Source organism: Anabrus simplex, chromosome 2 (assembly GCF_040414725.1).
Source record: "Anabrus simplex isolate iqAnaSimp1 chromosome 2, ASM4041472v1, whole genome shotgun sequence".
Classification (NCBI taxonomy): Eukaryota; Metazoa; Arthropoda; class Insecta; order Orthoptera; family Tettigoniidae; genus Anabrus; species Anabrus simplex.
The window spans coordinates 838,048,045-838,062,882 of NC_090266.1; the positions used below are offsets into that span (position 1 = coordinate 838,048,045).

At 42.0% G+C, this 14,838-nt stretch overlaps 1 protein-coding gene across 2 annotated transcripts in view; it reads left to right on the top strand.

Annotated features, from left to right (window-relative positions):
* LOC136864500 (cytochrome P450 6j1) overlaps positions 1-14,838 on the top strand; it is a 112,412-nt gene that overhangs the window by 67,027 nt on the left and 30,547 nt on the right. For both annotated transcript variants that reach the window (XM_067141551.2, XM_067141550.2), the window contains exon 7: positions 10,575-10,826. In XM_067141551.2, coding sequence (XP_066997652.1) covers positions 10,575-10,826 — 252 coding nt within the window. The remainder of the gene's footprint in view (positions 1-10,574; positions 10,827-14,838) is intronic.

The following is a 14,838-nucleotide window of genomic DNA, read 5'->3' on the forward strand; positions in this document are numbered from 1 at the left end:
TCGTTGAGTTACTTCCTCCACTACGTTTTGTTACTCATAGCTTTGTTTGGGTTTCTTCTGAAGCACTTCTGGAATATTGGCTTTTCTTCCGAAAATCAATTCAAATGGCATGTACCCGGTACTGGTATGTTTGCTGGTATTACACACAAACATAGTCACTGGGAGATATTTGTCCCAGTCGTTCCGAGAGCTACACACACACACACACACACACACACGCACGCACGCACGCACGCACACGCACACACACACACACAGTGTCTCAGAAATTCACCAAGAACTCTGTGTGATGTTTCTAGGCTTCCGTTCGACTACGGTCAAGAGGCGGCGGTGTGTACCTTCTTAATTTGTAATGTCCATCATAATTTCTTAAACACATCCACCATGAAATTCGCACCTTGATCTGTTAAGATCGTTCCGGGTATGCCAAAAATGCTAATTATATTATTGATCAGAATTCTGGCTACAGTCTCTGTGCTCTGATCTGGCATTGCACTAACGACCAGGTACTTTGATAACTAGTCCTGACCGGTAAGTATATACCTATTTCCAGCTTCCGTTAAGTCCATAGGACCTATGATATCTAATGAAATCTTATCAACCGTGGTAGGTGTGTCCGTGTGGTGCTTTTACTTCAGGTCCGGTAATCTTGTTCCTTTGACTAGGACATGAACGAATATTGTTCTCTATGTCTCTGTGCATACCATCCCATTGGATGTAGTCCTTGACTCAAGCATATGTTCTGGCAATGCCTTAGTGACCTCCGAGGAGAGGAAGTATGCGCTTCTTCAATTATATCTAACTTTTCCTGTTCTGTTAGTTCCGACTCCTTGTGACTACTATTAGCAGGCGTTTTTCCTTCATTCTCAGACCGCTACCGAAGCTTCCTCGGATTCAGAGCTGAGTCCTTCTATCTGACTATGTTCCCTGTTCGGCTTTATGTTAAGATGATATAGATGTTGATTCCATAGGGAACCATATTTGCCCCTAATGAGTAAATTATAATACCAATATAAATGGTCCATTATTGGACATTATAAATTTTCCAGCTAACTCATTCCTGGTTGTCAGCATTTTGCCCCGGTGTGTTAAGTTGGGCTCATCAGTTGTTAAATAGCACATCTACCAAGACGCTTGGCTAGTGCAGACCGTGGAGGCCACTGCGTAGGCTATTTGGAGCCACTGGCAGTGCCAATGCACTACGAAAGACTGTCTCATTACCAAAAATGGATGCCTGCCTGGCCATCAGATGATATAGATGTTGATTCCCATAGGGAACCTGAAATATTTGTCCTGAATGAGTAAATTTATAATATCAATATAAATGGTCCATTATTGGACGTTATAAATTTTTCAGCTAACTCATTCCTGGTTGCACACGGGAGCGAAATGCTGGCAACCAGGAATGTGTTAGCTGGAAAATGTATAATGTCCAATAATGGACCATTTATATTGGTTTTATATTAAGAGTCGACGTCTTATCGTTAGTTCATTTCCCGTCACCTGCTGTGTCTGCCTCTTGGCTTTCAGAACTAACCACCTTTACCTCGTGCTTATGTACTACAGGGCATCTGCGTTACAATTATGCTTGCCCTCTTTGCATGCAATATCGAAATCAAACTCAGCTAGTTTAAGCCTGTATTTCTGTAATCTAGCGGATGGGTCTTGCATATTAAAGACCCATTTTAATGGCTTTTAACGGCTTATGGTCAGTCACCACAGTGAAACGGCGTCCAAACAGGTATGAAAGGAAATATTTCACACCGAATACTATGGCCAATGCTTCCCGTTTGGTGGTACTATAGTGTCCTTCAGCCTTATTGAGTGTTCTACTGGCATAGGCTACAGGTAAGTCCTTGCCTAATGGGCCTGGAGATAAAATAGCACCTAGTGCTTCTCCACTTGTATCTGTGGTTAAAATAAACGGTTTCTCAAAATCCGGGTATTAAAAGACCAGTTTCTCAGGAAGGTTTTGTTTCAGCACCTGGAATGCATGTTCCTGTTTTTCTGTCCACACATAGGGTACATCCTTCTATAGGAGTTCATATATTGGCTTCTTTATTTTGCTATAATTAGGTATGAACCTACAACAATAGCCTGACAACTCTAAAAATCCTTTTAACTGCTTTGTAGTGGTAGGTTGTGGAAAATCCCTTACAGCTTGGGTCCTTCGTAACAATGTGTTCTAAGAAGGTGACCTCTGTTTGCAAAAATTCACCCTTATCTGGCCCTAGTTTTATCTTTTTGAGCGCCAAGGGATAATTTTTCATTCCTCGGTGAACTTGCCGAAAGTGCTCATGCAGACTCATTTAGAAACTGTCATAGTTGTTCCTTTTCTGTTAGATGGTAGCACATATCAGTATATTCTTATCAAGGAAGGTGTCTAGTGTACATATTTACCACTAGGAGCCATTTAAATTTATTAGTTTTCATGTGATGAACATTTAAAAATGTGAAGGCTGTGCCTGCACATCTTGTGCACATGTCAACTGTGATGGCGGAATTATGGGACGACGTATTTACAAATAATGATGATCTAGCTGACTACATACACAGATTAGGGAATGACAATGATTATGCAGAGTCAGGAAGTGAATTGGACTTCATAATAGTGTTGAAAACACTTCTAGTGAGGTTATAGTCAGTGAGAGTGATTCTGAAATGGATTTTGTAAACACCACCAATTGCCAAAATTAGAAATAATTCAGAATGTAACGAAGATTTCCATGGTAATATTGGTATTAACAATATCACACATTGCCATTATTCAGTGAAGTTACCCATGATAGTGATTTACCATACCAACCACCTCACACTTTCCTCGAATTACCCAGACCGAAACATACCCCGCCTCATGATGCTGCGCCTGTACCTTATATTTTGATTTTTAAGACATATTATCACTCAAAATAACACAATTTCCATCCAGAACGTCAGTCAAGAGCCTGTGCTACAAAAAATACCATCAGTTAGCGTGTCATACTGATTTTTGGAACTACATATTTGCCTTAAAATGTGAATTTTCATTAATTGTATCTTAAATTTTTAAATTCATGATTTATTTTAATTTTAACTATAAACAATTTTTAGGTATAAAGTGCCATTAATTCAAAGGAACATTGCTTTCATATAATAGAAAAAGTTTCACTGAGAATAGGTGTAAATTGAGAGAGTGATGAATTTTTTTGTAGAGAGTTGCAAATCGTACAAAATGTGGGTGGCACTTTTGGCTAGTACCTAACAAATACATGCTGCACTGAGAGGGATAAGTTGGCTTCTCTTAGCCTTTGAAATACGTCTTGAAGCTTCTGATTATGGTCTTCTATCGAGCTACCATAACAAATTATGTCATTCAGGTAACACAGGCATTTTATACCTTCTAGACCTGTCAATATGGTTTTCGTTAACCGTGTAATTGTTGCTGGGGCGAACTTCAACCCCATCGGCATTTGCATGTATTCATGATGCCTGCCTAGTGCAGAGGATGGGGTCTTTTCTCTCTGTCTTCCGGTCTCAGCATGACCTGATGATAGCCGTGGGCTAAGTCTAATGTGGAAAAATAGTTTGCCTTCCCCAAGGCATCTAATAATTCAGTGATTAAAGGAAACGGGTATGCTGTACCGATGGTAATTCAGTTCAACTCGTGAAATCCACTACGACCCTGTACTTCTGTTTCCCAGAAGCGTCCATTTTCTTTGGGATTAAGAGGATTAGAGAAGACCAGGCGCTGGTGGAATGTGTTATAATTTCATCTTCTAACATCCTATCAATCTGTTTTCCTATCTCCTCTTTTCGGGCTGCAGGTAGCCTATATTGCCTTAAATGAATAGGAGGCTGGTTCGCTAGTGTCAGAATGGCATGTTGCAGCACATCTTTATGTGTCAGTTTATCACCTTCCAAATAAAATATATCTTTATAGGTGGTACAGACTGCGTATATCTCTTCATGATCTTTAGCTGCTAAATGACTCAAACGTAATTGTTCTCGCAGTCTTTGAGCTCTAGACTTGGCAATTGGAGATTCGGTTTCCTTACTGCCACTGTTATTATTATTATTATTATTATTATTATTATTATCATGATCTTCAGTGTGTTCTCGCATCCCGTTACATTCTCTAGATAAGGCGGATCTCTCAACCTTGTTTACTAACGCCGGTGAGTTAGCTGCTTCATTCATTACAACTTGCAGTTCCACTACTGGGCTTTGTAATCTCCAAGCCCTATCTGTTGTGTTCAACATGTTAACAAGAGATGTGTATTCCTTTGACTTGGTCAAACACTTGGCTAAGTAAACGCCCGGTTTAATTTCTTGCCTCTCAATCAGGCCTTTGGTATTGTCCTTATCTACTTCGATAGCTACTATCTTTTTTATGTGGGGTTCAAGTGTGATGAACACAGGTTCTCGTGCACCGAAGGAGTACCTTTTCCCTGCTATCAGTGCGTAGCCTTCCCGGTAATCCAATATACTATTGCATAGGACATCCTACCCAATGATTCCATCTTGCTTTAAGTTAAAATCAGTACTCACTAGATGGAAGTCTAGAATGTTTCCTCCTATCGGGATTCGAACTTCTCCCTTTGAACGTACTGTGTCTCCACTGATTCCTTTCAGCTGGAGAGTTTCTTTTCGATTTACGAAAATATCTCTTGGCACACACCTTTTTTTGAGAAGGGACACGTCCCTGTGTCAATTAAGAACCTAACAGGATCCCTTCTCCCTGCTAAATCAGTACCGTACCCTCATATTTGGATACGTCTGATATATTAACACATTGCGGACCGGGTGCACTTCACCCCATGCACAGCCCTGTTCCCGGCCACTTTCTAACTACCTCTAAGCTGGAGTGCATGCATTCAAATAAACTCTCAGAACTTCACTAGCTTTTGAAGGACTACTGCGTATTTTTCTAGTGGCCTTCCTGAATAGATGTTGAAATGCAGGGTATTTCTTGAAATCTATTTTGGCTCATAGTTTTCGGAAATATAGGTTTTATTTATTAGGGGATCGGTTGGCCAGTAATCTTCCAGACATGATTTCTTCACCTGCCCTATCAATATACACAGAGCAATATTTTTTAATTTCCCTGCTAGTGACATTAGTCCACTTTAGTGTTTTAGGGGATACGTTATAAGAATGTGAATTCTGCTCATAGTATAAGTTTGTCTTTTCAGCTACATACTGAAAATATTCATCACAAATCATAAGTCCTGCTACTTGTCCTACGTTTCCAGATTCATTAGACCATACCTTTATACCAGCAGCACCTTCAAAATCCTATAGCCTAGGTTCACTGTTGCCCATAACCCAGTTGTCAGAAAACACTACATTCTTTACAATATTTTGAATATTTACACCCGGAACACAATTATCAGACTCGTTCTGCGCTACGAGTGTTTCACACCTTGAAGATAAGACTATATAATCGTCATCACTTGAAACATTTCCGTTATAAGATATTTCATCATCGAACTCTAAATATTCAGCATTACTTAGATATTTGGAGCCTGTATCAGCACATAATTCGCGAATAATTTCATCTTTGTCTAAACACGTGCGATCCCTGGGCGCTGCCGTTTTGCATGGCTCTTCGAACTTTGTAAACATGTTGTCAGGAAATGCAAAGAAAATCTATGATATGAAGAATACTCTAAAAGAAATGCGACTATCGATTGTGTAGAACCATACATAACAGAGTTCTATCACCCCTGACCTCCAAATAGTTCCCGTATATCTCAAAAGATAGCACTAAAGTTCAGTCTGCTGCTAACACGAGATAACTCGGGACCGGTCCGCAACGCTCGGCAAGGCAAACACGAGTTTTCTCGGGACCGGTCCGCAATGTGTTAAGACTTGCTACTATCGGGGTCTTCACAGTCCTCCCTACCTTGTAGCCCCTTATTAGTTTAAAGTGTCCCGTGACTGAAACCAACAGTCCTTACTCTCATGCATCCACCATTTACATATATCACACCGTAATTTGCAGCTGTGATCGCGTACGAGAGTTATCTCTACACTCTGGTCCTTTCTTTTAGGACTAGTTCGTGCATCTTCACTAGATTTTGCCGTACAAGATTTCTCTACTTTCTGGTCCCTTCATTTAGGACTAGTTTGTACGTCTCGGCTAGATTTTGTTGTACACTGCCATCGACAATGGCCCGGCCTTCCACGGGCATAACAGTGCCTACGTGCACATCTGTTATTCATATCACTTTTGCCATTCCTTTAAGGGCATTCAGGCATCTTGTGACCCACTTCATTACACTCGTAACATCGTATTGTGGATGGGGACTGCCCTTTTCGGTACTCTGTTTCCTGCGCATGCTGAGATTGTGCTTGTGGCGGTACCTTTGTGGACCTGACTATATTTACATTCCTCTCTGCAAGTTTCTCATTGTCTTTTGATTTCTTCCTGCACTCTCACTCTCCATAGCGTAACTTTTTAAAGTAAGTACACTTGATCCGACTCACAGTCAAATTATTCTTTGCCCTTGGTCGATTGCATTCTTTTGCAATGTGACCCTCCTGTTTGCATTAAAACAGGTCATTAATACATTTCTGGTCTTGTACTGCTTGTTCCTTGATGCTTTCTGTCGCCCTGCGTTCCCCTTGGTTGGTACCACCTGCCGACCTTCCTTACGAGGGGTTCTAGGTGGGCATGGTTTATACAATGCCTCGTGTTTCTCCTGGGAATTTAATAGTGCTTCTTCCTGCCTAGCTACGCTTACGGCTTCCTCAAAGGTTTTTGGGTTCCTGTCTTGTACCTTATTCTGTATTCGCCTATTTTGGAGCCCTTGGGTGAACCCGGCCACCGCTATCTTTACTATTAGCCAATACTGATACTCGCGGCCTTCTATCAGTTCCTCCTCTAATATCACATTTCGGAGCATAACCATGATCTCTTCTACTTAATGTGCCCAGTCTGCTATGGTGTCCCCAGTCCCTTGCTTTGACTGGAAAAGCTGACACAAATACAACTTAAATGTGCCCTGTTTTCCATCGTATTCCATGTGACCCTCCTGTTTGCATTAAAACAGGTCATTAATACATTTCTGGTCTTGTACTGCTTGTTCCTTGATGCTTTCTGTCGCCCTGCGTTCCCCTTGGTTGGTACATTGCGTGCCTCCAGTTAATAATACCACCCTGTCATAGTAATTTCTCACGAGCTGGACCCGTCATTTTCATCAGAATGTACTTGAAAAGGAGAGTTTTCTCAGTTGGCTTTATCATACAGTGCGAATCTTCTACGTTAGCTATAAACTTGCGGAGGCATTCCAGCTTACTGCCGTCAAACTCATGCCCTATTAATTCATGGCCTTCTGCAGCTGATATATACAAGTGTTCTTCTGCATGCACACTATCGGTACCAGATCCTGAGTCACTAATCTGATCCACCATATTACTAGATTCTGCCATTGTAGTAAAGATAGTTATAGGCACTCACCCGTGAATGCTGGTCTGCCTGCTGATACTGGGCTGGTTCCTTGGTCAGCTGTCTTGTCTGCACCAGTTCCGCTACCTCGCGCTGGACTGGATTAGTAGGCTGCTCGTGTGCTGCTGGAGCCTCTCACTGGAACAGTAACTCCGGGTCAGTCTTCTTGCTTGACTAAGCCTCTTCTGCGGGGCCTTTAACCCTTTGGCACTCAGCCTATATGCAGGAGTTTGCTCGAAGACACTCGGACTAATTTCTGCCATTTTCCAAACCAAATTACAAAAAATCAACACGTAAAGGGTTTAACACACATTAAAATAAAATAAATCACACTAATACAGGAAACTATGAGCATTTCAGAAATGAACATACCTAGGACGTATTGTTATTGGTAAAGCCAAAAATATTATTAAATTTTGAAAATAAATTTTAAAAAATTTTTTTGATTTTCAATAACTGAAAAATCAGACATTATTGCGTCTTCCTTCTTTACTCCTAGACGTGAAAGAAAGAACATTGAATTCTGAATAATTTGATATCAATATGATGTGTGTGCTGCAATTCATTCATGAAGCATAGCACATAGTTATTCACTGTAGATGTAACGGTCATCGATGTCAGGTCCTCGTGGTCCGATGCGTGGTGAGCAGCTGTGACTGTGTCATTTCCCACATAATGCGAATCACTTTCAGCAAAAGAAGGTCATTATTACTGTCTAAATCATCTGAAAATTCAAGGATATCGGCCTCATTCGGCCGTGAATATGGCCTAGCCATTACGATAAAAAGATGATGCAAGCACGTGGAACAACGGAGTTATGAAATGGAGCAAAATTATAGTTTGTGAAGTACAGCGAACACACAATATACCAAAGAAACAAAATATACTCTTAACTAAACTCATATCAAGATCAAATTGTTGTATTCATAAGCCAACCAAAACAGATCCACGCAATAACAACTTCAAATAACACAACATAAACATTCACGGTCAACAGATTTCATTTGTCGAAAATAAACATATTTTGTAGGGCTGGTGGATATATCTGTAGAGTAAAACGCAAATTCAACGTTTTAAGGTACCGTCACGATCAACTGTTACAATTTAACAGCCACGCAAATGACGAAAATGCCTAAATAGGACAGAGTCGATGTATCAGCGCCGTGAGCTTTCTCGCCATAACCTCTCGCGCCAATAGATCGGCACGCTGCGAAAGGGTTAAAAACCAATGCTTCTTCTTCTCCACTCCACATCTGACACCAACATTTCCTCTTCTGCCGTGACAGACAGGTTTAGGACCTCGTAGGAGGTTGGTAGATTGGCTAGTTGGTTGATTGGAAAGTTCCCGGGAGGTTGGCATGAGTTGGTTAGGAAGCTCCAACTAGGTGAGGAGGAGGACGAGGAGAAGAGGAATGAATAAAAAGAAGATGCTGAGTTCCCTCAGTTAAGATTTACTAGTCTTAAAAGACTGAACTATGTACACTATGTACAGATAAAATAAAGACTCTTTAAGTGACTGAGTCTTGAGCTGAAGTCATCCAGGCAAGTCTTAATACTTTGCTGCTAAGTTGAAGAAGACTTATTATTATACCCATTTGCATAATCATCTCGTCGACTGACAAGGATTTCCCTAGCAACAGCTCCATCGAGTTTCTAACAGAAGGCCCCAGGGTAAAATTTCCCAGGCTTATATAGGCACTTGGGCCCCACCCAATGTTCTCTAAGCCCTTCGAATGTTCCATCGAACGTCATCTTAGAACCTTCCATGGTTCTAGCCAATCAGAGGTCTGTATATCCCGTAATATTCCTCTGCGACTTAGGTCAGGCCATTGAGCAGGCTATGTTCTGTATGCTTATGACTCATGACTCTATGACTATTACTCTAAGCCTTGTGACCAGCTTCTTGCCCAAGATTCTAAAACTCATACTTTCTACCATATTACAATTTATGTGAATTACATATCATAATTCTTTTACCATATTTATAAGTAATCGTAATTATAAGTACTGAATCCCAGCTCCTATGCTGGTTAACTCTATTATGTCAGGCCACAGCAGTTTCCCTACGGGTTGATTCTCAGAGGAAATTGCCGTCCTGAGATCATGTCCCGAGGAGGACGCGACAACATCCCTCCATATAGGGTTGGCGTCAGGAAGGGCAGCCGGGCATAAAACAGGGCCAAATCAACATGTGTGACACAGTTCGCACCCGCGACCTCACAGGTGTAGCAAAAGCAGTAGAAAAATAAGAAGAAGATTGCTACTAAAAATATAATCTTCCCTCTACTTTATAAAATTGTCTCCTTCCAACTGGGTATCCTGCAGCCAGTGCTTCTGAAGACATGTAGCCGGTTGTATACAGGATTCAAAGGAAATTTGAATTTAGGGGAACAGATGACTTCCTGTCATTCATCCATGATCCATTGTTCGTGCTAGTTAGTATGAGAAAGGTCAAATTCAGATGATGGTGTCCCACAGAGGGTCGCTCACTGGGTGTGACAGGTTGCAATAGGGTAGAAATGTCGAATGATCATTTTTGTGGAGGAGTCCAGGTTTACAGTCATTCCTGGTATGGTGTATTTGCATATGGCGACAACAGTGGGGTGCAGTCCAGATAACATTGTTATCTGGTCTATTCTCCTAATCTCAATCATAACAGGCATTCTTATCATACACTTGGGAATTGTGAGGCATTATATACTGTTATCTTCTTAAACCGTTCAGGAACTTTGGGTGGCTTTGGTCTATCTGAACTCATTATAGTATACACATTTCACTGGTGGTCACTTTACAAATGTTCACTCTTGAACTGCAATACTATAATTCCCCTACATTGACAAAGGGTGCAGTGGAGAGTTTTAGCCACTCTTAGGAATGCAGTTTAAGGCATGGAAGAGCTAGTCATTGTTACCTTCCAGCAGTGCCTATTACCATGTGTAAGTAATGCTATTTTCAGAGCCTAACAGCCTCATCAGCAATGGAGTAGCAGTATTTCTGTATTTCATTTTGGAGGATTCAGTATGTGAGTCCTCCTTTTTTATTTTTCATTCTTTTACGTGATGGAGTCTTATATGCAAGTGAATTTGGTAATTTCATTTTAATTGGTAAACATCTCTCATCATATATCATGTATCTTGTATTTCAGAAACACTGAGGAAATATCCACCTGTAGCTCGTGTGGATCGTACTTGTACAACAAACTACACTCTGCCTGGAACAGATGTAACTCTGGATGTGGGGTATGCTGTGGCCATTCCTGTTATGGGATTGCATTATGATCCACAGTACTTCCCTGAGCCAGATCTCTTTAACCCAGATCGATTTCTACCTGAGGAGAAATTAAAGCGTTCTCCATATGTGTATATGCCATTTGGTGCTGGTCCAAGAAACTGCATAGGTATGTAATATTTTTTTAAATGGAATAATTCATCATCATTTGAAACATTTATGATAATCATGAAAATGTTTTCAATGAGATACACTGACTGACAGTGACAATGCAACACCAAGGAGGAGTGGTTCGAAAGGGATGAAAGTTGGGGAAAAAACAGAGACGGCACGGATGAATAATTGATGTTTATTTCAAACCGATATGCAGGTTACACAATGCGCACGGCATCGACTCAGTAGGATGTAGGACCACCGCGAGCGGCGATGCACGCAGAAACACGTCGAGGTACAGAGTCAATAAGAGTGCGGATGGTGTCCTGAGGGATGGTTCTCCATTCTCTGTCAACCATTTGCCACAGTTGGTCGTCCGTACGAGGCTGGGGCAGAGTTTGCAAACGGCGTCCAATGAGATCCAACACGTGTTCGATTGGTGAGAGATCCGGAGAGTACGCTGGCCACGGAAGCATCTGTACACCTCGTAGAGCCTGTTGGGAGATGCGAGCAGTGTGTGGGCGGGCATTATCCTGCTGAAACAGAGCATTGGGCAGCCCCTGAAGGTACGGGAGTGCCACCGGCCGCAGCACATGCTGCACGTAGCGGTGGGCATTTAACGTGCCTTGAATACGCACTAGAGGTGACGTGGAATCATACGCAATAGCGCCCCAAACCATGATGCCGCGTTGTCTAGCGGTAGGGCGCTCCACAGTTACTGCCGGATTTGACCTTTCTCCACGCCGACGCCACACTCGTCTGCGGTGACTATCACTGACAGAACAGAAGCGTGACTCATCGGAGAACACGACGTTTCGCCATTCCCTCATCCAAGTCACTCTAGCCCGGCACCATGCCAGACGTGCACGTCTATGCTGTGGAGTCAATGGTAGTCTTCTGAGCGGACGCCGGGAGTGCAGGCCTCCTTCAACCAATCGACGGGAAATTGTTCTGGTCGATATTGGAACAGCCAGGGTGTCTTGCACATGCTGAAGAATGGTGGTTGACGTGGCGTGCGGGGCTGCCACCGCTTGGCGGCGGATGCCGATCCTCGCGTGCTGACGTCACTTGGGCTGCGCCTGGACCCCTCGCACGTGCCACATGTCCCTGCGCCAACCATCTTCGCCACAGGCGCTGCACCGTGGACACATTCCTATGGGTATCGGCTGCGATTTGACGAAGCGACCAACCTGCCCTTCTCAGCCCGATCACCATACCCCTCGTAAAGTCGTCTGTCTGCTGGAAATGCCTCCGTTGACGGCGGCCTGGCATTCTTAGCTATACACGTGTCCTGTGGCACACGACAACACGTTCTACAATGACTGTCGGCTGAGAAATCACGGTACGAAGTGGGCCATTCGCCAAGGCCGTGTCCCATTTATCGTTCGCTACGTGCGCAGCACAGCGGCGCATTTCACATCATGAGCATACCTCAGTGACGTCAGTCTACCCTGCAATTGGCATAAAGTTCTGACCACTCCTTCTTGGTGTTGCATTTGCTCTGTCAGTCAGTGTATTTTCTTATCTGCTTTTCTTTTAGGAAAGATATGAAGGAAAAATCTTTACTCTAGAATCATAGTCCATTCATTGTTAGAAGGTGAGATCAGCAAAATATGCTGAAGGTTTCTGATATTGAAGTAAACATATGGAAAGTAGGCAAACCTCATACAATTTTGTCCCAGTCCCAATTTTTTACATATCAGTTATTTTGAAAATCTCAGCAGCTACTTAGTTTGCAGGCAGAACTTCCAAAACATAGTTTCTACTCTTTACCCAATGAGATCGACAAACATGATGGTTATGGAATTTCTTAACTGTGTGGGGGTTGAAACTTTCCCTCAGAATAGGGTCTTATATACTTCCCTGACAATTTCCACATTCTGGTGAGAATGAGAAGTCCAGTTTGGGGAGATTTCAGAACAAAATAAGAGCTTGGCAGAGCTGGTGTGCTTCATTTGCATACAGGGTGGCACACCTAAGTTTTCGCTTCAAATATCTCCCGTCTAGTAGAAGGCGGTTTTAATCTAGGTGAATAAAAATAAGGAACACATGAAAGATTGCGGATTGCAGTACCACACAAATTAATCATAACAAGAATTTTTTTTTTCATAATTTTCCCAAGGGTTGGCAACAGAATACTACATATTGCTTATTCTTAGATCCTGCACTCTCTATGCATACTTTGCACTGTTATTTATTGGTAATTAGTCTGTGAAACAAGTATTTTAGGTTAAAAGTTTATTTATTTTGATGTGCATCACTTTTGAGAAATTTTGAAGTTTCGTTGTGCAATTAATTATTACCTAGGCCCCTATGTTGTGCCATAGGGTTTGGTTTTGGTTATGTCTTCAATGGATACGACTCTCAGGAAAAGTACTGCGATTGTAGCATTATTTTGGAATACTTCCATGACACAAAGAGAGTTAGCTACTAACTTTGGTGTCAGTATAGGCAATATAAATAAAAGTATTCAGCAGGACAAACAGACTGGCTCAGTATCACTGAAGAAAAAGGGAAACTGTAGCAGGAAAAAGGAAACAACATCAACTGATAAACATTTCCTCCTCAGAAGAAGCAAATCCAACTCCATGCTCACTGCTGTGGAATTGGCTCGCAAATTAGTGGGAAAAGGGAGTGAACCTGTACATTTCTAATGTTCAGCTTGGACTTCTGGCAGCTGAAAGGAAAGCCCACAAACCTGTAAAGAAACATCCTCTAACAGGAGAAATGTGCAGGAAATGTTTCTTGTGGGCACATAGTAATCAGGATTGGAAAATGGAACACCAGAAGTTGTTATTTTGTGATTAGAGTCGCTTTGAATTACAGTGGCAGAGGGTTCACTATGTGCACCAGCTTCATCACATTCGTAACAAACTGTAAAACACCCCATGAAGAAGATCTTTTGGGGGTGTTTCACGAATGAAGGACTGGGACCTTTAGTACTAGTTGATGGAGTGATGAAATCTGACCAGTATATTAAAATACTGGAAAGGAGAGTTGTTGGTGATCTGCAGAATATGTATCCAGCTGGTGACAGAATTTTTCAGCAAGATTTGGCTCTTTGTCATAGTTCAAAGAAAATGAAGAAATACATCAGTGAGAACAATATGCTTGTCTTAGAGTGGCCAGGGAACTCCCCTGACATGAATCCAATAGAAAATATGTCTGGTATTTGCAAAAGGAGGTGCACAAAATTTGGGTGTTCCACAAAAATATGTATTTTTTTGTTGGTTAAATTTTTTTTTACAATTGGCTTTACATCTCACCAACACAGATAGGTCTTACGGCAACAATAGGGTAGGAAAGGCCTAGGAATGGGAAGGAAGTGGCCGTGGCCTTAATTAAGGTACAGTCAAAACTTTTTAACAATAAACAATAACCAGATTATGAAATCTTGTACATTCCTTCTCCTATTATCCCTCGGTGGGTTACCTCCTTTCCTTGGGTTTTTCCCCAAATGATTGGTCATTCAAACTTTAACTGATATAAATTATTGCCTGGTGTGAGAATGGCAAACCACAGAAAACCATCTTCAGGGCTGCCGACAGTGGGATTTGAACCCACTATCTCCTGGATGCAAGCTCAGAGGTGCGTGCCCCTAAACACACGGCCAATTAAGACCACGGCCACTTCCTTCATACTCCTAGCCCTTTCCTTTTTTTTTACAAGTTGCTTTACATCGCACCGACACAGAGAGGTCTTACAGCGGCGATGGGATAGGAAAGGGCTAGGAGTAGGAAGGAAGCGGCCGTGGCCTTCATTAAGGTACAGCCCCAGCATTTGCCTGGTGTGAAAATGGGAAGCCAAGGAAAACCATCTTCAGGGCTGCTGACAGTGGGGCTCGAACCCACTAGCTCCCGAATACTGGATACTGGCTGCACTTAAGTGACTGCAGCTATCGAGCTTGGTCTAGTCCTTTCCTATCCCATCGTCACCGTAAGACCCATCTGTTGATTGAAATAATAACATTAAGTTATTTATTAGACCACCTAATCAATACAAAATCGTCTTGGATGATTTACATAAAT